Source organism: Ranitomeya variabilis, chromosome 5 (genome assembly GCF_051348905.1).
Source record: "Ranitomeya variabilis isolate aRanVar5 chromosome 5, aRanVar5.hap1, whole genome shotgun sequence".
Classification (NCBI taxonomy): domain Eukaryota; kingdom Metazoa; phylum Chordata; class Amphibia; order Anura; family Dendrobatidae; genus Ranitomeya; species Ranitomeya variabilis.
The window spans coordinates 285,105,421-285,131,158 of record NC_135236.1 but is presented as its reverse complement, the minus strand read 5'-3'; the positions used below and the strand labels follow the sequence as shown (position 1 = coordinate 285,131,158).

At 42.5% G+C, this 25,738-nt stretch overlaps 1 protein-coding gene across 1 annotated transcript in view; it reads right to left on the bottom strand.

Moving 5' to 3' along the window:
* Nucleotides 1-25,738, bottom strand: part of TSPAN33 (tetraspanin 33) — a 74,913-nt gene that overhangs the window by 21,827 nt on the left and 27,348 nt on the right. The window contains exons 3-4 of the mRNA XM_077264399.1: nucleotides 15,413-15,540; nucleotides 4,537-4,611 (exon numbers count right to left, since the gene is read on the bottom strand). Of these exons, the coding sequence (XP_077120514.1) occupies nucleotides 4,537-4,611; nucleotides 15,413-15,540 (203 nt within the window). The remainder of the gene's footprint in view (nucleotides 1-4,536; nucleotides 4,612-15,412; nucleotides 15,541-25,738) is intronic.

Genomic DNA, 25,738 nt, shown 5'->3' with positions numbered 1-25,738 from the left:
CGAGAGCTTGGATGTGCGGTTTGAAGGACAGGGCAGAGTCAAGGGTTACTCCGAGGCAGCGGATTTTGGGGACAGGGGAAAGTGTGATTTCATTTATTTTGATAGATAGATCAGGTAGGGAAGATATGCGAGATGGAGGAAAGATAATTAGTTCAGATTTGTCCACATTGAGCTTGAGGAAGCGAGAGGAGAAGAAGGAGGATATGGCTGATAGACACTCTGGGATTCTGGAGATCAGAGAGGTGACATCTGGGCCAGAGAGGTAGATCTGAGTGTCATCAGCATATAGATGGTACTGGAAGCCATAGGACCTTATGAGTTGTCCCAGGCCGAGTGTATAGATTGAGAAGAGTAAGGGTCCTAGGACAGAGCCTTGAGGGACACCAACAGAGAGGGGGCGAGATGAAGAGGTAGTATGGGAGTAGGAAACGCTAAATGTGCGGTTGGCAAGGTATGAGGAGATCCAAGATAGGGCAAGGTCTTTGACCCCAAAGGAAGAGAGGATCTGTAGTAGGAGGCAGTGGTCAACTGTGTCGAAGGCAGAGGACAGGTCTAGGAGGAGGAGTATAGAGAATTGTCGGTTAGCTTTGGCTGTAAATAAGTCGTTAGTAATTTTGGTCAGGGCAGTCTCAGTGGAATGGTGGGGGCGGAAGCCGGATTGTAGGTTGTCGAAGAGAGAGTTAGATGCAAAGTGAGAGGAAAGTTCAGCATGGACGTGCTGCTCAAGGAGTTTGGATGCAAATGGGAGCAAAGATATGGGGCGATAGCTGGACATACCGCTTGGGTCAAGGGATGGCTTTTTGGAGGATAGGTGTGATTGTGGCATGTTTGAAGGCAGAGGGGAAGGTACCAGAAGTTAGTGAAAGGTTGAAGAGATGGGTTAGGGATGGGATTAGTGTGGTGGTGAGGTTGGGGAGGAGGTGGGATGGGATGGGGTCAAGTGCACAAGTGGTGAGGTGTGATTTGGAGAGAAGATGAGCAAGCTCCCCTTCAGAGATTTTGGAGAGTGAAGTTATGGGGTTTGGGCATTGGTCTCTCATACAAAGGGGTTGTGGTGGTTGGACAACAAAGACTTGCCTTGTTTGGTCTATCTTATTTTTGAAGTGCGAGGCAAAGTCCTCGGCAACGATTAGGGAAGTCGGAGGGGGCAGTGGTGGGCGGAGGAAAGAGTTAAAAGTGTTGAACAACTGTTTGGGGTTGTGGGATAAGGAAGATATGAGGGTTGTGAAGTTGGCCTGTTTAGCAGAGGTGAGAGCTGATTTGAATGCCAGTGTTGCTTGTTTGAGTGCAGTGAAATCATCTTGTGAATGCGTTTTCTTCCAACGCCGTTCTGCAAATCTCGATACTTGCCAAAGCTTTTTAGTGATGTTATTGTTATTCAGTTGTTTAATTTTGTACAAAAAAAAGCAAATCACAGATATGGCACAAAACTAAAATCATATCAAATGCCAACTTTCTGGCTTTAAAGAAACACTAAAAGAAATCAAGAACAAAAAAATGTGGTAGTCAGTAATGGTTACTTTTTTTTAACTAAGCATAGAGGAATAATTATGGAGTCACCCTGTAAATTTTCATAACCAAAACTAACACCTGCATCAAATTAGATCTGCTCGTTAGTCTGCATGTAAAAAGGAGTGATCACACCTTGGAGATCTGTTGCACCAAGTGGACTTACATGAATCATGGCTCCAACACGAGAGATGTCAATTGAAACAAAGGCGAGGATTATCAAACTCTTAAAAGAGGGTAAATCATCACGCAATGTTGAAAAATATGTTGGTTGTTCACAGTCAGCTGTGTCTAAAATCTGGACCAAATACAAACAACATGGGAACGTTGTTAAAGACAAACATACTGGTAGACTAAGGAAGACATCAAAGCGTCAAGACCGGAAACTTAAAGCAATAGGTCTCCAAAACAGGAAATGCACAACAAAACAAATGAGGAACGAATGGGTGGGAACTGAAGTCAAACTGTGACAGAACTGTATCGGCCCCGTCTCACATAGCGAGATCGCTAGCGAGATCGCTGCTGAGTCACAAGTTTTGTGACGCAACAGCGACCTCAGTAGCGATCTCGCTATGTGTGACACGTACCAGCGATCAGGCCCCTGCTGTGAGATCGCTGGTCGTGTCGGAATGGCCTGGACCTTTTTTTGGTCGTTGAGGTCCCGCTGACATCGCTGAATCGGTGTGTGTGACACCGATCCAGCGATGTCTTCACTGGTAACCAGGGTAAACATCGGGTTACTAAGCGCAGGGCCGCGCTTAGTAACCCAATGTTTACCCTGGTTACCAAAAAAAACAAACAGTACATACTCACCATCTGATGTCCGTCAGGTCCCTTGCCCTCTGCTTCGTGCTCTGACTGAGATCCGGCCGTACAGTGAGAGCAGAGCGCAGCGGTGACGTCATTGCTGTGCTGTGCTCTCACTGTACAGCGGCTCAGTCAGAGCAGGAAGCGGACGGCAAGGGACCTGACGGACATCAGATGGTGAGTATGTACTGTTTGTTTTTTTTGGTAACCAGGGTAAACATCGGGTTACTAAGCGCGGCCTTGCGCTTAGTAACCCGTTGTTTACCCTGGTTACCCGGGTGCTGCAGGGGGACTTCGGCATCGTTGAAGACAGTTTCAACGATGACGAAGTCGTTCCCCTGATCGTTGGTCGCTGGAGAGAGCTGTCTGTGTGACAGCTCCCCAGCGACCACACAACGACTTACCAACGATCACGGCCAGGTCGTATCGCTGGTCGTGATCGTTGGTAAATCGCTATGTGTGCCGGGGCCTTAAGAAACCGCCTAAAGGAAATGGGATTTACATACAGAAAAGGTAAACAAAAGCAATCATTACCACCTAAACAGAAAAAAACAATGGGCTAAGGAAAAGCAATCGTGGACTGTGGATGACTGGATGAAAGTCATATTCAGTGATGAATCGCAAATCTGCATTGGGCAAGGTGATGATGCTGGAACTTTTGTTTGGTGCCGATCCAATGAGATGTATAAAGATGACAGCCTGAAGAGAACATGCAAATTTCCACAGTCATTGATGATATGGGACTGCATGTCAGGTAAAGGCACTGGGGAGATGGCTGTCATTATATCTTCAATAAATGCACAAGTTTATGTTAATATTTTGGACACTTTTGTTTTGCCGTCAATTGAAAGGATGTTTGGGGATGATGAAATCATTTTTCAAGATGATAATGCTTCCTGCCATAGAGCAAAAACTGTGAAAACATTCCTTGAAAAAAGACACAAGTTCAATGTCATGGCCTGTAAATAGTCCGGATCTTAATCCAATTGAAAATCTTTGGTGGAAGTTGAAGAAAATGGTCCATGACAAGGCTCCAACCTGCAAAGCTGATCTGGCAACAGCAATCAGAGAAAGTTGGAGCCAGATTGATGAAGAGTACTGTTTGACACTCATTAAGTCCATGCCTCAGAGACCGCAAGCTGTTATAAAAGCCAGAGGTGGTGCAACAAAATACTAGTGATGTTTTGGAGTGTTTTTTTGTTTGTTTGTTTTTCATGATTCCATATTTTTTTTCCTCAGAACTGAGTGTCTCCATAATTTTTCCCCTATGCTTGGTTAAAAAAAAAAATAACCATTACTGACTACCACATTTTTTGTTCTTGATTTCTTTTAGTGTTTCTTAAAGCCACAAAGTTGCCACTTGAAATGACTTTAGTTTTGTGCCATGTCTGTGATCTGCTTTTTTTTTCTACAAAATTAAACAACTGAATGAACATCCTCCAAGGCCGGTGATTCCATAATTTTTGCCAGGGGTTGTATACGTACACGTCTTAAAGCGGCAGGTAAGAGGTTTCACCAACCTATAGAATAATAAAGTCATTCTATGAAATACGGTAGTTACCGTATTTATAATTTAGGTGAAGGACAAGCACCTTTGCCAAATAATCAGCATCTCTCTGATCACACACCTTACAGCCAAGGACCAGATGGAGGCAATCCTATGCCAAGTGAGTCATGGGGAGTTTTTGTTTAGCTCTCAGGAAATTGTGATCTGAATTCTGCATGATTTATGACTAGTTTTAGCTATTTAACAAGTATTTTACTTGTTTAGTTCAATTGTACACATAAATGTGGTACTAGCCCAGAATATGGAGAATTAAAAGGTTTTCTAGGACTGAAATATTGATGACCTAACGTTAGAATAAGTCATTAATATCAGATCAGTGGGGGACCAACATTCCAGCGCCCACAGCAATCAGCTAACTGAAGGCCAACCGGAAGTGGCACAACTCCGTCCTTGTGTAGTGGCCGTGAATGGTACTGCAAGCTCTCTCTCATATTAGTGAATGGGAGAAAGCTTACAGTACCCTTCATGGCCAATACGCAATGTACGGAGCTCTGCTAGTTCCTGAGTGCCATGGCATCTTTGATCACCCATCTGAAACTTTCCTGAGGATATTTCTTCAAGAATAGAAGAGATTCATTGGTCTAATTACCAATAACAACAATTTAAAAATATAAATTCCAAAGCAATTAAATATATTTACTTTTAAACATCACCTTGTCAGAATAGACGAAGCCTACTATGCCCGCGGACAGCTGCAGTAGAAACACCAATGTCAGACATATAGAAAACTGTAGAGAAAATCAACAAATAACATTTATTTATAATTATGTGCAAAAAAATACTTAGAATATGTTATCAAGGCAAACAAAAAGTAATGTGAATACAAACATAAAATATGATGTGTAAATCCAGTATTAAATGGAGGCGATATTGTCCTGACATGTCTGTGTTAGTCAATACATTTAGTCCCTATGAAAATAAACAATTAGGCTAAGTGCACACGTTGCAGAATTGCCACGGACATTTCCGCGGCAATTCTGCAACTGTGCCACGGGTAAAACGCATGCGGAATTGGCAGGCGTATTCCCGCTAAACACTAGCGTTTTGCAAGCTTAATTAGCTTGCAGAATGCTAGCGTTTTCCAAGCGATCTGTAGCATCGCTTGGAAAACTGATTGACAGGTTGGTCACTCTTGTCAAACAGTGTTTGACAAGTGTGACCAACTTTTTACTATTGATGCTGCCTATGCAGCATCAATAGTAAAAGATAGAGTGTTAAAAATAATTTAAAAAAAAAAAAAAGGTTATTCTTACCTTCCGGCGTACCGATCTCCTCAGCGGTGCACGCGGCGCCTTCAGTTCCCTGAGATGCTGTGTGCGAAGGACCTACGATGACGTTGCGGTCACGTGACCGTGACGTCATCGCAGGTCCTTCGCACACAACATCCCGGGGAACTGAAGGCGCCGTGTGCACCGCTGAGTGGCGGGAGGACTCCAGGGGCCATCGGAAGGTAAGTATATCGCGATTTTTTATTTTAATTCCCTTTTTTTTTAAATTATATGGTGCCCAGTCCTTGCAGGAGAGTCTCCTCTCCTCCACCCTGGGTACCAACCGCACATGATCTGCTTACTTCCCGCATGGTGGGCATAGCCCCATGCGGGAAGTAAGCGGATCAATGCATTCTTATGTGTGCGGAATCCCCGCGATTCTGCAAATTAATGAACATGCTGGGTTTTTTTCCGGAAGGCGTTTCCGCTCAGGTAAAAAAACGCAGCATGTGCATACAAAATGCGGATTGCATTCTTTTAAATAGGATGCTTAATGTGAGCGCTTTTTTCGTGTTTTTATAGCGAAAAAAACGTGAAAAATCCGGAACGTGTGCACACAGCCTTAGGTTACAGAGCGTTCTGCTGCTCCTCAGTTATTCCTACTGTAAGGCTGTGTGCACACGTTGCATTTTTTTCGTGTTTTTTCGCTATAAAAACGCATACATTATGCATCCCATCATTTAGAATGCATTCCGCAATTTTTGTGCACATGATGCGGTTTTTTTTTCTGTGAAAAAAAACGCATCGTGGTAAAAAACACAGAATGTTCATAAATTTTGCGCATTGGGAAGCTCCGGAAAAAAAGTGTGTCAAAAACGCGCAAAAAATGCGTCAAAAACGCATGCGGATTTCTTGCAGAAAATGTCCGGTTTTGCTCAGGAAATTTCTGCAAGAAATCCTGAACGTGTGCACATAGGCTTAATGTATGAAAAAAATGACAACTGGCTGGCACTATTCCAATTGTCAAAAGATGAATAGTGTTCCTACAGTGTGTCACTGCCAACTTTACTTAGTGTGAGGAGGCATTCAGACATTGCTATTAGAGGTGCAGTTAAAAACAGCATCTAAAGTAAAAAAAAAATGCATGTGGCATTACTGAGACTTGCAGAGGTTTTATGATGCGGTAATAGGCCGTGTTTTGCTTACAGATGAAACACGTAAAATAAGAGTATTTCATCTGTACAATTACATAGTTTTGCAAATTGGTAATTTACCAAGGCAGATTGTGGTAAAACAACATGTGTTTTTGGCTTTCATGCGGCTTCTCATCTCATCTCCACTGCAACTTTTAAAGGGGTTGGCTAAAAACCTACAGTCACTCTAAGTGATTACAGTCATCAAAGTGCGCACACCGCACGCCGTCAGTTGAGACAATTAGTATAATTAGCATATTTCACAGACAGCACATGGACCGAACATACAGTGATGTGAATGAGCCCTTAGGCTGAGGGCAAACGAGAATATGAAAATTTGATTGATTTTCATACAGCAACCTTGGATGATTTTCAACGTATTGTCATCTGTATTCCATCCATGTAAAATCCGTACATCAGTATTTTAGGTTAGTATGAAATCCATGTGGCATCCGTGTTTATACATCAACATGTCCATGATCAATGACAGTTTCTACAATAATAATGGCAATCTACTATATAATTGTCTAAGGGTACTTCAGTCTTTCTGTCTGTCCTTCTGTCTGTCTGTCACGGTTATTCGTTCGCTGATTGGTCGCGGCAGCCATGACAGGCAGCTGGCGAGACCAATCAGCGACGTGCAGAGTCCGGAAAAAAAATGGCCGCTCCTTACTCCCTGCACTCACTGCCCGGCGCCCGCATACACCCCTCCGGTCACCGCTCACACAGGGTTAATGCCGGCGGTAACGGACCGCGTTATGCCGCGGGTAACGTACTCCGTTACCGCCGCTATTAACCATGTGTGTCCCCAACTTTGTACTATTGACGCTGCCTATGCGGCATCAATAGTACAAAATGTAATGTTAAAAATAATAAATAAAAAAAAAAACCTGCTATACTCAACCTCTGTAGTCCGCTGAGCCGCTCGCCATCTTCCGTAGCAGGTTGCGGTTGCAAAGATGGTATGGCAGAAGGACCTGCCATGACGTCACGGTCATGTGACCGCGACGTCATCACAAGTCCTGCGCGCCTGCGCGGAAAGGACCCGACGTGACGTCACGGTCATGTGACCGCGACGTCATCACAGGTCCTGCGCTCAGACCAACCCTGGGACCAGAAGCTGCCGTGGACTACAAGGGGCCCTCGGAAAGGTGAGTATATGTTTATTTTTTATTTTTTAACCTGTGACAAACGTGGCTGGGCAATATACTACGTCACTGGGCAATATACTACGTAACTGTGCAATATACTACGGCGCTGGGCAATATACTACGTAACTGTGCAATATACTACGGCGCTGGGCAATATACTACGTAACTGGGCAATATACTATGTGACTGGGCAATATACTGCGTAACTGGGCAATATACTACGTGGCTGGGCAATATACTACGTGGCTGGGCAATATACTACGTCGCTGGGCAATATACTACATGACTGGGCAATATACTACATGACTGGGCAATATACTACATGACTGGGCAATATACTACGTGGCTGGGCAATATACTACGTGGCTGGGCAATATACTACGTGACTGGACAATTTACTACGTGACTGGACAATTTACTACGTGGCTGGGCAATACACTACGTGGCTGGGCAATACACTACGTGGCTGGGCAATATACTACGTGGCTGGGCAATATACTACGTGGCTGGGCAATATACTACGTGGCTGGGCAATATACTACGACGTGACTGGACAATATACTACGACGTGACTGGACAATATACTACGACGTGACTGGACAATATACTACGTGGCTGGGCAATATACTACGTGGACATGCATATTCTAGAATACCCGAGAATCGGGCCACCATCTAGAATATTATAAAAACCGGATACAATATGGATGTTCTGTATGGAATCTGATTTTTAGATAGATATTATAAGATATTTTATGCAGATGTAAAATACGGACATAAGGATTGTATTCAGATTGCATAAAAAAAATTTGCTTTTTTTCGAGATTTTTTTTTTTGTCATACTTATGTGAACTTAGTTATACTTATGTTTTTATTTTTCTACCATACAGGGCTGGTATTTAAGAATTGCAATCGAAGTCTGGGCGAATATAATATGTGCATATTTTAAAAACACAGTAATTACTTTATTCTGTTTTGTAGTATTTAGCATCAGTATTTAGAAGTCAAAATCATGAGTCAAACAAACAGAAAAAAAGTATAATGGAATAATAGTGCGTTTTATGACCGAAATATATGCATTGTCATATATGATGCTGTTTAAGACCCACATAGGTTTGGCTGGAACATGTGGCTGTAATATGGACGAAAGACTATGCCTGTTATACGTGTTGGGAGTATACAACAACTGCAGGCTTATGCTGTGGAAGGGCTATCTTTAGCACACAGCAGATGGCACTTTCTGCTAAAGATGTTGTATATTGTATAACCTCGTTTTTTGTATGATCTTCCTCTAGTCCTCCATATTTGGATTATGCAGATAATAGTTTCAATATACAGGTATGTCCCAAATACAGAAATTCATTATTGCACAGTGCGGAATGACACAGAACGAGCACAGTACAGCTTGGCGATCAGACTGAAGCCCTCTTCCACAGTTTCTCATTTCTTATATCAAGTAAAGAACTCAGTATTAATATACTATATATTTCTTATATACTATAAGTAAAAAAAGGAAAAGAGGGTAGCAGCTCAGAGCTGAAATGTACAACAGCCAAAATGAATAATGACAATTATCTGTCATGGCAGTTTAAAGTGGAAATATTACTGTCCAGAGATGACTTGTTTTTGGTACTACAAATTAATAACCAGGAATAGGACAAGAAAAATACACCGATAAGATCCATTATAAGTCATGGGAACACTGCAAAAGCTGCATGGGAGATCCAGCCTAAACAACGAGGTATTTCTGCAAACGCAACGGTACAAAACGAGACTTAGTAAAGATAAGGAGATGCAGGCCACAAAAAAGGTAAGCTGGAGATCTATGGGGAAATATAGGCCATCAATAACTCCTGCCGATCAGCTGTTACCAGTACCGGCTGGAAATTCTCGGATGGTGCCCCAACACAGCAAAAATAGAATTGATCCATACCAGTAAAATATATATGTTCTCAGTCTAGAAGAAGAACAGCTCTCAGAAAAGCGAATATGCAAATTGCCTCTTCTGAGAAAAAGAGGACTTGACTCTATAGCGCCACCTGTTGGAAGTAGCGATCCTACAAGTCACAATCAACCCTTTAACGAGTCGTGCAATATGACTTAGGATAAAAGCCAAATCAATATCTCAATTCGCAGACACGGTGTTTCGGGCTGTTGGCCCTCGTCAGTGCGAAGCATGAGAACTGATTTGGCTAGGTGAGAGGCTCTGGACTGGGGTCTAAGGGGTATCGTTTCTCCTTATGGAGAGTGACATACCATCTCTGGCTTGTCAAGGTAAGGAGGCTTATTTGCCGTACAATGCTCCTCTGGGAAATTAAATATGCAAATTGCCTCTTCTGAGAAAAAGAGGACTTAACTCTATAGCGCCACCTGTTGGAAGTAGCGATCCTACAAGTCACAATCAACCCTCTAACGAGTCGTGCAATATGACTTAGGATAAAAGCCAAATCAGTATCTCAATTCGCAGACACGGTGTTTCGGGCGAATGTCAGGTAAAAGGACTCACTGTTAAATTCCAAGGTGATAAACATTTATATCTTTTCAACACAATAAGGGAACAGGTGAGACACTACTCATATAGACGCAATGACTAACTATATCCACAGATGACATTGATGTCAGATGAACAGACATCCAGGATGAATTATGGATCTGCAGAAACAGAACCTCACAAAGGATCCAAAAGATGATGTGCTGACATCTCTGGAAATAAAAAAAAAAACAGAAGAGAAAACTGAAAGTGGTCAGATTATTTCTGTGAAAATAACCAAAGTTAGTGTAAGCCTGAAAACTACACATTGGCCAATAAAATAAAACCCAGATGCAGAACGAAAGTGTTCAACAAGAGAAAAAAAAAAAAGGTAAACCACCTGAACGTCACTCAAAGTGTATATGAGTTAACATAAATGCTTAAAAGCTGATGATAATGAAAAGACTACCATGATCAATAAAGAATTCAAACTAAAGATATCAGTTGAAAAAAAAGAATCAGAAGGCATGGAAAAGCTGATTAAACTCTTGAAGGAACACAATGCTAGATAGATAAAAATCTGGAGATCAAGATGCATGAAGAAGAGCAAAACGTCTTGAGACAGAAAGTTTTAGGACTTGATCAGGCTAAAGAAGAAAATAAGGAACTTAAATGGGCATGATGATCATAGAAAAAAATGCCCTGAAGGTGAAGATTGGAGAACTTAGAGAAGTCATTATGGATATTTTTGCAGAGCAACTGCAGAAACAGATAATCTCAGCTGATCAAGAGGCTGAGACATTGGACTAAACTGGTGAGAAAGGGAGTTGGAGTATACAAGCACAGTCTTAGGCCATGAGCACACGTTCAGTATTTTTCGCTATAAAAACGCGAAAAAAACGCTAACACATGCCTCCCATTATTTTCAGGGTATTCCGCATTTTTTGTGCAAATGTTGCATTTTTTTCTGCGAAAAAAATCGCATCGCGGAAAAAAAAGCAACATGTTCATTAAATTTGCGGAATTGCGGGGATTCCGCACACCTAGGAATGCATTGATCTGCTTACTTCCCGCACGGGGCTGTGCACACCATGCGGGAAGTAAGCAGATTATGTGCGGTTGGTACCCAGGGTGGAGGAGAGGAGACTCTCCTCCACTGACTGGGCACCATATAATTGGTTAAAAAAAAAGAATTAAAATAAAAAATAGTGATATACTCACCTTCGACGGGCCCCGCAGTCGTCCCGCCTCTCAGGTGCATGCTGCCGCTTCGGTTCCTATAGCTGGTGTGTGTGAAGGACCTGCGATGACGTCGCGGTCTTGTGATTGGTCGCGAGACCGGTCATGTGACCGCTCACGTGACCGCGACATCATCGAAGGTCCTGCACACACACATCATCTATAGGAACGGACGCCGCTGAGGAGATCGGCTGTCTGCAGGTGAGTATAACCATTTTTTTTTTATTACTTTTAAACATTCTTTTACTATTGATGCTGCATAGGCAGCATCTATAGTAAAAAGTTGGTCACACTTGTCAAACACTATGTTTGTCAAGTGTGACCAACCTGTCAGTCAGTTTTCCAAGCGATGCTACAGATCGCTTGGAAAACTTTAGCATTCTGCAAGCCAATTTCGCTTGCAAAATGCTAAAAAAAACGCAAAAAAAAAAAATTGCGGATTTCTTGCAGAAAATTTCCGGTTTTCTTCAGGAAATTTCTGCAAGAAATCCTGACGTGTGCACATACCCTTATACTGTGGAGGGGCTATCTTTAGCAGACAGAAGATAATGTTTTGTTCTTCCTATAATCCTCTATGTTGTTATGATATAGAGCTCGGTTGAATAATCTACAAGTAAAACAAATCATTATCCCAGAATGTCTGTAATCTATTGTTTAACTTCAGTTTTTATTTTGTTATTTACGTTATTGTTTACAATTTTTTTTATTAATTTCTAATTTTCCATATCTTTTATCTTCATAAAAAAAAAGAATGAAGCAAACCAGTTTTGCTTTGATTTTCATCATCTTTGCCAGCAACCCCTCCTTCCACAGTGATCTGCTACGTAGTCACTGAGCTTGAACTGCAGTGACCTCATCACTGGCTTTTTTCCACGGTGCTGAGGTCACCACAGTTCAGCCCTGCTGGGAACGCAGGCTCACTTACTGGAGGTAACCTCGATGATGTCACCGCTGGTCAATGATGCTGTGTTCGCAGCAGCTCATTCACCAGTGGTTATCAGCCTGGACGGTTGCATCTTTGCACCCTCAAGGTTGAAAACTATTTATACCCCAGACATGGATTACGATGTGGGACAGAACAATGGACAGGTGAGGGATATTGCTGTTTTTTTACTTTAGTTTTATTACAGGAGATGAGGGCTTCAGTGGAATTAGGCGTTAGATGAGTATAACTGTTTATTATTTTTAAATAAAAATGGAAAACTGTGTTTTGGCTTATTTCTAATAAAAAGACTTTATTCTGGCTGTGTCTTTATTTACCATACAACTATAGGATTAGTAATGGAGAGGTGTCTTACAGACACCTCTCCATTACTATACCGTGGGCTTGATGTCACCTGACAATACAAAGGTGACATCAAACAACAAATATGAACCCCACTTGCCACCGCTACAGGGCAAGTAGGAACAGTAGATGTGCCTTTTCTGGGCAGCTGCGGGCTGCTATTTTTAGGCTGGGGGGGGGGGCTATATCAATGGCCCCTTACCAGCCTGAGAATACCAGCGCCCAACTGTCAGCTGTAGCAAGGCTGGTTGTCAAAAATGGGGGGGGGACCCACACCGTTTTTTTTATTATTTATTTAAATAGTTAAAAAAAACAGCGTTGGGGACTACTCTATTCTTGATAACTAGCCTTGCAGCCCCCAGCTGTGAGTTTTGCCTGGCTGTTTATAGAAAATAGAGGGAAAGCCACGCTGGGTTTTCCATTTATTATCGTGCAAGCTGCGGCTTCTACTGTCATTGTTATTAGCGGCAGCAGGCGTAGGCTGATGGGAGTAATAGTGCCATCAGCCGCTGCCTGCTGTCATTGTGACCACATTGAATACAACTCATCATTCTCCCCTGCTCGCGCTGATCGCAGGCAGAGCAAGGGAGAATGATGAGAGCCGTCTTCAGCACCCGATGCCTGTTAACAGCGCTTACTGTAGCACTTCTTACCTGGCGCCAGGGCGCGTCACACGGATTACATCCATCTGTGTTCTCCGTGCGCACATGTGCAGGATGTTTTACGACCCGTGATGACAGTAAAAAACTGACATGTCAGCGTGTTTTGCCCACGGACACACGGTCCGTGGAAACACACTGACGTGCACAGACCCATTCATTTGAATGGGTCTGTGTGTGTGTGTGTATGTGTCTCCGGTATGTGTGAAAACTGTCATCACTCATACTGGAGACACGGACGTGAGAAAGAGCCCTTACCAGTATAATGAGAGTACTGTACATATGGATTGTAAAGTAGGTAAGTATATCAGTGCAACCTCCCCCAGTAAATGCGAAACGCGATTCAGGTGGGGATGGCTGTCTGCATAATAAGAATATCTACAGTATTATTATGATCTTGTTTTTCTTTATATCTGTTGTATTTATTTTATATAGATGTAGAAAAGTTTACCTTGACACATAATGCACCATATTGATGAGTTAGATAATCTTTATAAAGTGTCACAGAAGGTTAAGATCATTCAACATTGCACAAGTTATTGAATGGTGTCAGTTTAGGTGTGACATTATAATGTTTTTGCGCCGTGATAACCTACTGCAGTGTTATCTGTTTTAAGTTAAACGTATACGTCTGTATAGTATTGGCGTTTGTCACTACGGGTCCATTACTATAGTGTGACTTGCTTTAGTGACATCAATATACTTACCTAAAAGGGAACCAGTCACCTGAAAAAACTATTAGCTAGTAGCTGTGGATACTCTATCACTTCCTCCGGATGTCAGATTTGTCTGAAGGAGAGAACAGTGAAGCCAGCACTACTTGGCCTCAGGGATCGGGTGACAGTGTGACACTGGAGGTAAAGATAAGTGTTACTATTTTACTGGTCAGAAACGTAGGGATTGAGGTGGGCTTATCCGAATAGCGGACAACCCCTTTAAATACAATATATGTGATACTATTAATTTAATATAAATGGAATTTATAGACAGGATTAAAGATCCTTGTACATGTTATATATTTAAAAGGGCTGTGAGGCAGTGACTGGTGTTACAGGTAGGGGTTGCTGTGTGTTCCCCCCAGGATGAGTGCATTGTAGTCACAGGTGTAGCAGTGGTTGCAAAGCAGACTAAAGTGAGTATAGGTCTTGGACATGCTATTTGTCCAAGGCAGACTTAGGAAAAACCTGCTCTGGGCTTTTGTGTTTTAAAACGGACTACAGGACGGTAGTGGTGCAGCCCGTTTCATTCCTGGCTGGGCTTTCCATGTGGCTGAAGGCCACAGGTTGCTAGCTAAAAACCCTGCAGTATAGGGTTTGGGTGTGTCAGGTTAAGTGTCAGTCTGGTGTTTGGAGGAGTACAGAGCAGAAGGCTTTGAAGCGCTCCACCTGTGTGAGGCAACACAGGCCAGCGGAGCCAAACAGCCAAGGCAGCTGAGAAGCCTGGCACCCACAGCATACGCAGTGGTGAGTTCGCCCACGGTAACTAGTCAGAAGTAGACTGGCGTGTTTAGTGACTGTAATCCAGAGGATACGGTTCCCTGCTGTGATCCAGAGGATATCACGTGCTGTGTTATTGTAAGTTGAACATTAAAGAGACTTTTGTGTTGGAACTTTGCTGGGTCACTGCCTCATCACTGCATAGGGTGCTCCCGCTGCAGTACAGGGCCCATTAAATTGTAGAATTTGTCTCTAATAACAGGTATAAAATAGCGTAAATGAAGCTTCAGAGTAAACTTAATACATGATTAAAAAGTATTTTCCAAGAGTAAAAGTTATTCCATATTTCATAGGATAGAGAATAACTTTCTGTTTGCTGGGGGCCTGACCCAGCAATCCCCTGAGCGGAGATTTGAAAGCTGGGCTGAATGTAGGGGAAGTCAAGCATGCACACCTCTGCTCAATTAATTATCAATGTGTCTGCTGGAAATAGCCAACACTGTACTACAGATGCTCGGCCTCTGCTCAATTCATTATCTATGTGAGTGCTGGAAATAGCCAACACTGTACTACGGATGCTTAGCTTCTGCTCCATTAAAATGAGGTTCTGCAAAGTCACTATTTTCAGGATCACTGGGATTGCAGTGATGAAACCCTCCATAATCAGTAAGTTATTTGCCATTCTATGGATAGGGAATAACTGGCAACCTTAGGAAAATCCCTCTAAAAACATTGTTTATAGAAGAGAGGTTGACAATATAGAAGCAAAAAAAAAAAAAAGAAAGAAAGAAAAGCAATAAACCACACAAGTCTGTGGCCTATAGAAGGCTGATTGCTTCTCTTATAGGCTGTGCATTTTAAAATGAAATTCTTGGTCAGCGTAACTCACCGTTTGCAAAAGGCAGATGTTTTCCCGTAGAGACCCAATGCATCCACAAAATGTAATAAGGAACATTAAAACGCCAACCGCTATGAGGAGTAAAGCAGGGTCCACAGCAAGACATGCCATAGCAGCCTCTGTAGAGGAGTTACAAACACAGTGTTAGCATAAGAATATCAATACATTATTTTTTGTAAACTCTTTTTATTGAAAAGCAACAACTGGTGGTGGTGGTGGAAGAGAACAGATGGAGGGTCAACTCAGGAGATAAGGCACAGATGGGAGGGTCAACTCAGGAGATAAGGCACCGGTGGAGGCCCAGCAACTTCACCTTCAGAAGTATCCCAGGGTGAGGTAGGGCGCCCCCTAGTGTTAGGGACAGGGAAGGAGCCCCTGTTCCCAGGTCACCCGACAGCTGTATTGTGACACTATGTTTTCATACAGTATTATATCATTCACAAGTTTCCTCCATGGATTGCCAGTAGATGCCCCATCCAGCTCAGTGATATTGCCTTCCTGGCAAGGAATAAAGTCTCACAGAGAAGTATTCTATCGTAGTGTGGCCACATTTCCTCATCCACAATTCCCAATACACAGAGCTCTGGCACACAATCAGTGTCCCAATTATTCTCGGCATCTGTGACACCCATCAGAAGCTAATCTGCCATATTTATATAATTTATATGGGGTTAGGTAAGACTCATGAAAGATATATAACTATATTAATTTGTTATCCGCGGTTGGTGATACCACCATGTGGGCCTCCAAAGCATCACTCCAGTGTTCTTCAGTCATTGATGGTATCAGTTGTTGCCAGTTGTCTAGTTGAGTTGATGCAATTTTGGAGTTCAGTAAAAAGGTGTAAAGTGTTGATATCACACCTACGGGGTCCTGAGTAGTGAGTACACCTATTAGCGGGTATCTCGATATTTGCATCCGAGGATGTGGAAACTGGTACGTCATAGCATGTCTCATTTGCAGGCATCTATAAAAGTCCCTGTGATGAACACCATATTTTGTATGAATCTGATCGGATGTTAATAAAGTTTCATTTTCTAAAACTTTATCAAATGTTGTTATGCAATAACTTTTCCAGAATGTTGGATCTTGTAATATTTTAAGGTGTGGAAACTCGGGATTATCCCACCTACTTGATCAGTGAATTTCAAAATATGTTTACTTTCCTTCCAAATCTGTGCCACAAATCTATGCGCAAGCAATAAGCCTTGTGGTGGTTTATAGGACCCTTCCAGTATTGCCTATACTGAATTCCTATTCAAAAACTGCAAAATACGAGCTTCTCCATTAGTCATACTGTCACCACTTAACCAACTCTTTAAATAACAGAGCTGACCAGCTAGATAGTATAAGGCTATGTGCACGAATTGCAGATTTTGATGCGGATCCGCAGCATTTTTGGACGCGCGGAATTGCATCAAATCCGCAATGCAGTGCACTACCAATGTTAGTCAATGGGAAATCAAGAATTGGTGTGCACATGCCGCGAAAAAATCTGTTCGGATTCGCAGCGTTTTATTTTCCGCAGCATGTCAATTCTTTTTGCGGATCTGCAGCGTTTCTGCACTCATTCACTTCCATTGAGTCAGTAAAATCCGCAGCAAAACTGCAGGTGTAAAAAGATTTGCGGTTTTACTGCGGAGTTGCATGCAAATAATGCTGCATATAGGGAGGAGGAAGAGTGTGTGGGCAGAGACTATATGTGAGCGGGGAAGATGTGCGTGTCAGTGTACGGGTGTCTGTATGTATGTGTGTGTCTGCGGGGGGTCTGCTGGTGTGTGCGTGAGTAGGCAAGCATCGTCCGATGGGACTACTAGTCCCATCCGGCTATGTCTGCTACAGTGACAGCATTAGCCGATGATGGGACAGTAGTAGTCCCATCATCCGGCTACTGTGTTGTAGTAAAAAAATAAAACAAAAAAAACCCCCACATATACACATACAGTACATACTCACAAACACCTAATCCCCGACGCCCTCGATCGCCTGCATAAAAAATAAATAAACCAACAGTATACTTCCTGTTCCGATGTAATCCATTTAATAACGAGTGTCCCACGACAATGTCTCCTGTAGAATAGTGACATTGGGAGATGTGACCGTTCTACAGGGCCTCCGGCGATGTACTGACCGGAAGTAATCCTATGCCACCGGGAGAGAGGTCACCTGAATTCATGCTGTCACCGGCAACACTGTGTGAGAAAATTCTCAAGCACCGGTGCCGTAAAGTGAGAGAACGAACTCCGGTGCCTCTTTAGTGATGCACTGCAGGAGCCATTGTCACATTATGGGTGTCAGGTCCGAGCATTCCTACATGAACAGTTTCATGGAAAATGGATTGGATCAGTTGAATGGCCACCAAGGTCTCCCGATCTGACTCCCTAAGACTTTTATCTTTGGGGTTATCTGAAGGCAATTGTCTATGCTGTAAAGATACGAGATGTGCAGCATCTGAAACAATGAACACTGGAAGCCTGTGCTAGCATTTCTGCGGTGTTGCTATAAGTGTGTCAAGAGTGGGAGAAGAGGGTTGCATTGATAATCCAACACAACGGGCAGAACTTTGAACACATTTTATAAGTGGTCATAAACTTGTAAATAACTCATGAAAGAATAAAGTTATGTTAAAACCAAGCACACCATTGTTTTTCTTGTGAAATTCTCAATAAGTTTGATGTGTCACATGACCCTCTTCCCATTGGAAAAAATAAAGCTGGATCCAAAATGGCCGACTTCAAAATGGCCACTACCCATCTTGAAAAGCTTTCCCCCTCCCATATACTAATTTGCCACAAACAGGAAGTTGATATCACCAACCATTCCCATTTTATTTAGTTGTATCCATATAAATGACCAACCCTGTACTAATAATATATTATATATATATATATATATATATATATATATATATATATATATATATACACACACTCACTGGCCACTTTATTAGGTACACCTGTCCAACTTCTTGTTAACACTTAATTTCTAATCAGCCAATCACATGGCGGCAACTCAGTGCATTTAGGCATGTAGACATGGTCAAGACAATCTCCTGCAGTTCAAACCGAGCATCAGTATGGGGAAGAAAGGTGATTTGAGTGCCTTTGAACGTGGCATGGTTGTTGGTGCCAGAAGGGCTGGTCTGAGTATTTCAGAAACTGCTGATCTACTGGGATTTTCACGCACAACCATCTCTAGGGTTTACAGAGAATGGTCCGAAAAAGAAAAAAAATCCAGTGAGCGGCAGTTCTGTGGGCGGAAATGCCTTGTTGATGCCAGAGGTCAGAGGAGAATGGGCAGACTGGTTCGAGCTGATAGAAAGGCAACAGTGACTCAAATCGCCACCCGTTACAACCAAGGTAGGCCTAAGAGCATCTCTGAACGCACAGTGCGTCGAACTTTGAGGCAGATGGGCTACAGCAGCAGAAGACCACACCGGGTACCACTCCTTTCAGCTAAGAACAGGAAACTGAGGCTACAATTTGTACAAGCTCATCGAAATTGGACAGTAGAAGATTGGAAAAACGTTGCTTGGTCTGATGAGTCTCGATTTCTGCTGCGACATTCGGATGGTAGGGTCAGAATTTGGCGTAAACATCATGAGAGCATGGATCCATCCTGCCTTGTATGGAGCATCTTTGGGATGTGCAGCCGACAAATCTGCGGCAACTGTGTGATGCCATCATGTAAATATGGACCAAAATCTCTGAGGAATGCTTCCAGCACCTTGTTGAATCTATGCCACGAAGAATTGAGGCAGTTCTGAAGGCAAAAGGGGGTCCAACCCGTTACTAGCATGGTGTACCTAATAAAGTGGCCGGTGAGTATATATATATATATATATATATATATATATATATATATATATATATATATATATATATATATATATATATATATATATATATATATAATATACACATATATATATATGTATATGTAATATATATATATATATATATATATATATATATATATATATATATTTTGTAGCATAGCGCCTACTACGTGTCTTGGGGGACACTCGCTTGGCATAGGAATAACGCACTCGGGCACGGTTTTCTATCAAAACACAGTCTTTTAGGTTTATTTCTCACAACATAAACCACATCCACAGGAACTTGGTAACAGTTTGAACACAGTCTGCATATATTCAGCTTTACCACAGTTCGTCTCTGACCCCGGTCAGCATCATACACGGTTTTCAGACCGTTACCCGTTGGCAACCTTCACGGGTTCCTGGACACCTCTTGGCCTCAGAGGTGCCCCACACACAATGTCTCTCTCTCTGACCCCAGTCAGTATCACACGGTTCCTTCCCGTTACCTGTTGGTGCCGCACAGGTTTCTCGGATACCTCTCCTCCACAGAGGTATCCTTCAGACGTTTCTCACTGACCCCGGTCAGTATCACACACGGATCTCCATCCGTTCCACACACCGGCATGTACTAGGTCCAGAGCTCTGCCATGTGCTCTTCAGGAATCCTACTCTCTAGGACTTCCAACACAGGCTTCCAGGACCTTCCGGCATAGACCATACAGGTCCAGACTCCAAGACCATGTGACCATCCCTTAGTCACATTATATAGTAATCACCACTCCCCTAGATGGGAGTGTGTGGTTAGCCAGTCCCGCCCAGCTCACCAGCTAACCCTATAAGCCCGCCCTTATAAGTAAACATAACAAACTCTTGTGGAACTATAAGTCCCAGCATAACCATATCATTTTGGGCTTACAGCGCAGAGCACCTCTGCGACACATACCGGCCATTTACAACACTGCCGGACTTTGTTTCGTCACAATTATGCCTCCAAGTGCATCTTGCAGTGCACACACACAGCACCCCCTAGCTGCCACAGGGGTCACTACACCACTAATATTATATATATATATATATTATATATATATATAATATTTATTTATTATACATACATACATACAGTACAGACCAAAAGTTTGGACACACCTTCTCATTTAAAGATTTTTCTGTATTTTCAGGACTATGAAAATTGTAAATTCACACTGAAGGCATCAAAACTATGAATTAACACATGTGGAATTATACACTTAACAAAAAAGTGTGAAACAACTGAAAATATGTGTTATATTCTAGGTTCTTCAAAGTAGCCACCTTTATCTTTGATGACTGCTTTGCACACTCTTGGCATTCTCTTGATGAGCTTCAAGATGTAGTCACCGAGAATGGTCTTCCAATAATCTTGAAGGAGTTCCCAGAGATGCTTAGCACTTGTTGGCCCTTTTGCCTTCACTCTGGGGTCCAGCTCACCCCAAACCATCTCGATTGGGTTCAGGTCTGGTGACTGTAGAGGCCAGGTCATCTAGTGTAGCACCCCATCACTCTCCTTCTTGGTCAAATAGCCCTTACACAGCCTGGAGGTGTTTGGGGTCATTGTCCTGTTGAAAAATAAATGATGGTCCAACTAAACGCAAACCGGATGGAATAGCATGCCGCTGCAAGATGCTGTGGTAGCCATGCTGGTTCAGTATGCCTTCAATTTTGAAAAAATCCCCAACAGCGTCACCAGCAAAGCACCCCCACACCATCACACCTCCTCCTCCATGCTTCACGGTGGGAACCAGGCATGTAGAGTCCATCCGTTCACCTTTTCTGCATCGCACAAAGACATGGTGGTTGGAACCAAAGATCTCAAATTTGAACTCATCAGACCAAAGCACAGATTTCCACTGGTCTAATGTCCATTCCTTGTGTTCTTTAGCCCAAACAAGTCTCTTCTGCTTCTTGCCTGTCCTTAGCAGTGGTTTCCTAGCAGCTATTTTACCATGAAGGCCTGCTGCACAAAGTGTCGTCTTTATAGTTGTTGTAGAGATGTGTCTGCTGCTAGAACTCTGTGTGGCATTGACCTGGTCTCTAATCTGAGCAGCTGTTAACCTGCGATTTCTGAGGCTGGTGACTCGGATACACTTTTCCTTAGAAGCAGAGGTGACTCTTGGCCTTCCTTTCCTGGGGCGGTCCTCATGTGAGCCAGGTTCTTTGTAGCGCTTGATGGTTTTTGCCACTGCACTTGGGGACACTTTCAAAGTTTTCCCAATTTTTCGGACTGACTGACCTTCGTTTCTTAAAGTAATGATAGCCACTCGTTTTTCTTTACTTAGAATTTGTATTATGGCAAGAAAAAGTAGCTAACAGTCTATTCAGTAGGACTATCAGCTGTGTATCCACCAGACTTCTGCACAACACAACTGGTGGTCCCAACCCCATTTATAAGGCAAGAAATCCCACTTATTAAACCTGACAGGGCACACCTGTGAAGTGAAAACCATTCCCGGTGACTACCTCTTGAAGCTCATCAAGAGAATGCCAAGAGCGTGCAAAGCAGTCATCAAACCAAAAGGTGGCTACTTTGAAGAACCTAGAATATAAGACTAAATCTCAGTTGTTTCATACTGTTTTGTTAAGTATATAATTCTACATGTGTTAATTCATAGTTTTGATGCCTTCAGTGTGAATGTACAATTTTCATAGTCATGAAAATACTTTTGGTCTGTACTAATATATATATATATATATATATATATATATATATATATATATATATGTGTGTGTGTGTGTGTGTGTGTGTGTGTGTATGTATGTATGTATGTATGTATGTATGTATGTATGTATGTATGTATGTATATATATATATATATATATATATATATATATATATATATATATATATATATATATACTAGCTGTACTACCCGGCTTCGCCCGGGTTAATGACTGCTGTTAGCAAAATAGAATGTGTTAACAAAAATTTATTCTGCACACAAAAACCACAAAACAAATAGATAGAAATGTAATTATTAAAAGGCAAAAACTAAGCAAATAGAAGCATTTCACAACATATATTAGCTTTGTTATACTGAGAATGTCTTTGTTGCCTATATTAACCAATCAGAGCTCAGGTTAATTAACTGTAGCAAAATAGAAGCTGAGCTGTGATTGGTTGCTATTGGCAGCCTGATAAATCCCCAGCCAACAGGAAGCCCTCCCCCCTGGCAGTATATATTAGCTCACACATACACATAATAGACAGGTCATGTGACTGACAGCTGCCGTATTTCCTATATGGTACATTTGTTGCTCTTGTAGTTTGCTTATTAATCAGATTTTTATTTTTGAAGGACAATACCAGACTTGTGTGTGTTTTAGGGCGAGTTTTATGTGTCAAGTTGTGTGTGTTGAGTTGCGTGTGGCGACATGCATGTAGCGACTTTTGTGAGATGAGTTTTGTGTGGCGACATGCGTGTAGCAACATTTTGTGTGTTGAGTTGCATGTGACAGGTTAGTGTAGCAAGTTGTGTGCAGCAAGATTTGTGCATGGCGAGTTTTGCGCGTGGCGAGTTTTATGTGTGGTGCATTTTGAGTATGTGCAAGTTTTGTGTGAGGCAACTTTTGCATGTGGTGCAACTTTTGTACATGTGGCAATTTTTCTGTGTGTGCAAGTTTTGCATGAGGTGAGTTTTCCATGAGGTGAGTTTTGCACGTGTGGCGAGTTTTGCGTGAGCCTAGTTTTGCATATGGCGAGTTTTGCATGTAGCGAGTTTTGAGTGGTGACTTTTGTGTTTCGACTTTTATGTGGCGAGGTTGGTGTGTGTGTGTGGTGAAATGTGTGCTGAGGGTGGTATATGTGTTCAAGCACGTGGTAGTGTGTGGCGCATTTTGTGTTTGTGTTCATATCCCCGTGTGTGGTGAGTATCCCATGTCGGGGCCCCACCTTAGCAACTGTACGGTATATACTCTTTGTCGCCATCGCTCTCATTCTTTAAGTCCTCATTGTTCACATCTGGCAGCTGTCAATTTTCCTCCAACACTTTTCCCTTCACTTTTTCCCCATTATGTAGATAGGAGCAAAATTGTTTGGTGAATTGGAACGCGCGGGGTTAAAATTTCACCTCACAACATAGCCTATGACGCTCTCGGGGTCCAGACGTGTGACTGTGCAAAATTTTGTGGCTGTAGCTGCGACGGTACAGATGCCAATCCCGGACATACACACATACATACATACACACATTCAGCTTTATATATTAGATATACCTGTATGTAATCTCCTGTATATAGTATATACCTGTGTGTCATCTCACCTATATATAGTATATATCTGTGTGTCATCTCCTGTATATAGTATATACCTGTATGTCATCTCCTCCTATACATAGCATATACCTGTGTCATCTCCTCCTGTATATACTATATACCTGTAGGTAATCTGCTCCTGTATATAGTATATACCTGTGTGTCATCTCCTCCTGTATATAGTATATACCTGTATGTCATCTCCTCCTGTATGTAGTATGTACCTGTATGTCATCTCCTCCTCTATATAGTATATACCTGTGTGTCATCTCTCCTGTATATAGTATATATCTGTGTGTCATCTCCTCCTGTATATAGTATATACCTGTGTGTCATCTCCCCTGTAAATAGTATATACCTGTGTGTCATCTCCTGTATATAGTATATAGCTGTATGCCATCTCCTCCTGTATTAGCCCTCGTTCACACGTTATTTGGTCAGTATTTTTACCTCAGTATTTGTAAGCTAAAATGGCAGCCTGATAAATCCCCAGCCAACAGTAAGCCCACCCCCTGGCAGTATATATTAGCTCACACATACACATAATAGACTGGTCATGTGACTGACAGCTGCCGGATTCCTATATGGTACATTTGTTGCTCTTGTAGTTTGTCTGCTTATTAATCAGATTTTTATTTTTGAAGGATACCAGACTTGTGTGTGTTTTAGGGCGAGTTTCGTGTGTCAAGTTGTGTGTGTTGAGTTGCGTGTGGCGACATGCATGTAGGGACTTTTGTGAGATGAGTTTTGTGTGGCGACATGCGTGTAGCAACTTTTTGTGTGTCGAGTTGCATGTGACAGGTTAGTGTAGCAAGTTGTGTGCAGCAAGTTTTGCGCATGGCGAGTTTTGCGCGTGGCGAGTTTTATGTGTGGTGCCTTTTGAGTATGTGCAAGTTTTGTGTGAGGCAACTTTTGCATGTGTTGCAACTTTTGTGCATGTGGCAATTTTTCTGCGTGTGGCAATTTTTCTGCGTGTGCAAGTTTTGCGTGTGGCGAGTTTTGCACGTGTGGCGAGTTTTGCATGTGGAGAGTTTTGCGCGTGGCGAGTTTTGAGCGGCGACTTTTGTGTTTCTACTTTTATGTGGCGAGGTTGGTGTATGTGTGGTGAAATGTGCACTGAGGGTGGTATATGTGTTCGAGCACGTGGTAGTGTGTGGCGCATTTTGTGTGTGTGTTCATATCCCCGTGGTGGTGTGATTATCCCATGTTGGGGCCCCACCTTAGCAACTGTACAGTATATACTCTTTGGTGCCATCGCTGTCATTCTTTAAGTCCCCCTTGTTCACATCTGGCAGCTGTTAATTTGCCTCCAACACTTTTCCTTTCATTTTTTCCCCATTATGTAGATAGGGGCAAAATTGTTTGGTGACTTGGAAAGCGCGGGGTTAAAATTTCACCTCACAATATAGCTTTGACGCTCTCAGGGTCCAGACGTGTGACTGTGCAAAATTTTGTGCCTGTAGCTGCGACGCCTCCAACACTTTTCCTTTCACTTTTTCCCCATTATGTAGATAGGGGCAAAATTGTTTGGTGAATTGGAAAGCGCGGGGTTAAAATTTCACCTCACAACATAGCCTATGACGCTCTCGGGGTCCAGACGTGTGACTGTGCAAAATTTTGTGGCTGTAGCTGCTACGGTTCAGATGCCAATCCCGGACATACATACATACACACACACACACATTCAGCTTTATATATTAGATATATATATATGTGAAACACTAAAATCCCACATCCTAGATATCACTGAATGAAGTATTCCACTTGTAAATCTTTATTCATTACATAGTGGGATGTGTTGAGAACAGAAAAACCTAAAAATTATCAACGTAAATCACAACTAATATCCCACGAAGGTCTGGAGTTGGAATGATGCTCAAAATCAAAGTGCAAAATGAAGTTACAGGCTGATCCAACTTCAGTGGAAATGCCTCAAGACAAGGAAATGATGCTCAGTAGTGTGTGTGGCCTCCCCATGCCTGTATGACCTCCCTACAATGCCTGGGCATGCTTCTGATGAGGTGGCAGATGGTCTCCTGAGGGATCTCCTCCCAGACCTGGACTAAAGCATCCGCCAACTCCTGGACTGTCTGTGGTGCAATGTGACGTTGGTGGATGGTACGAGACATGATGTCTTAGACGTGTTCAATCGGATTCAGGTCTGGGGAATGGGCGAGCCAGTTCATAGCTTCAATGTCTTCATCTTGCAG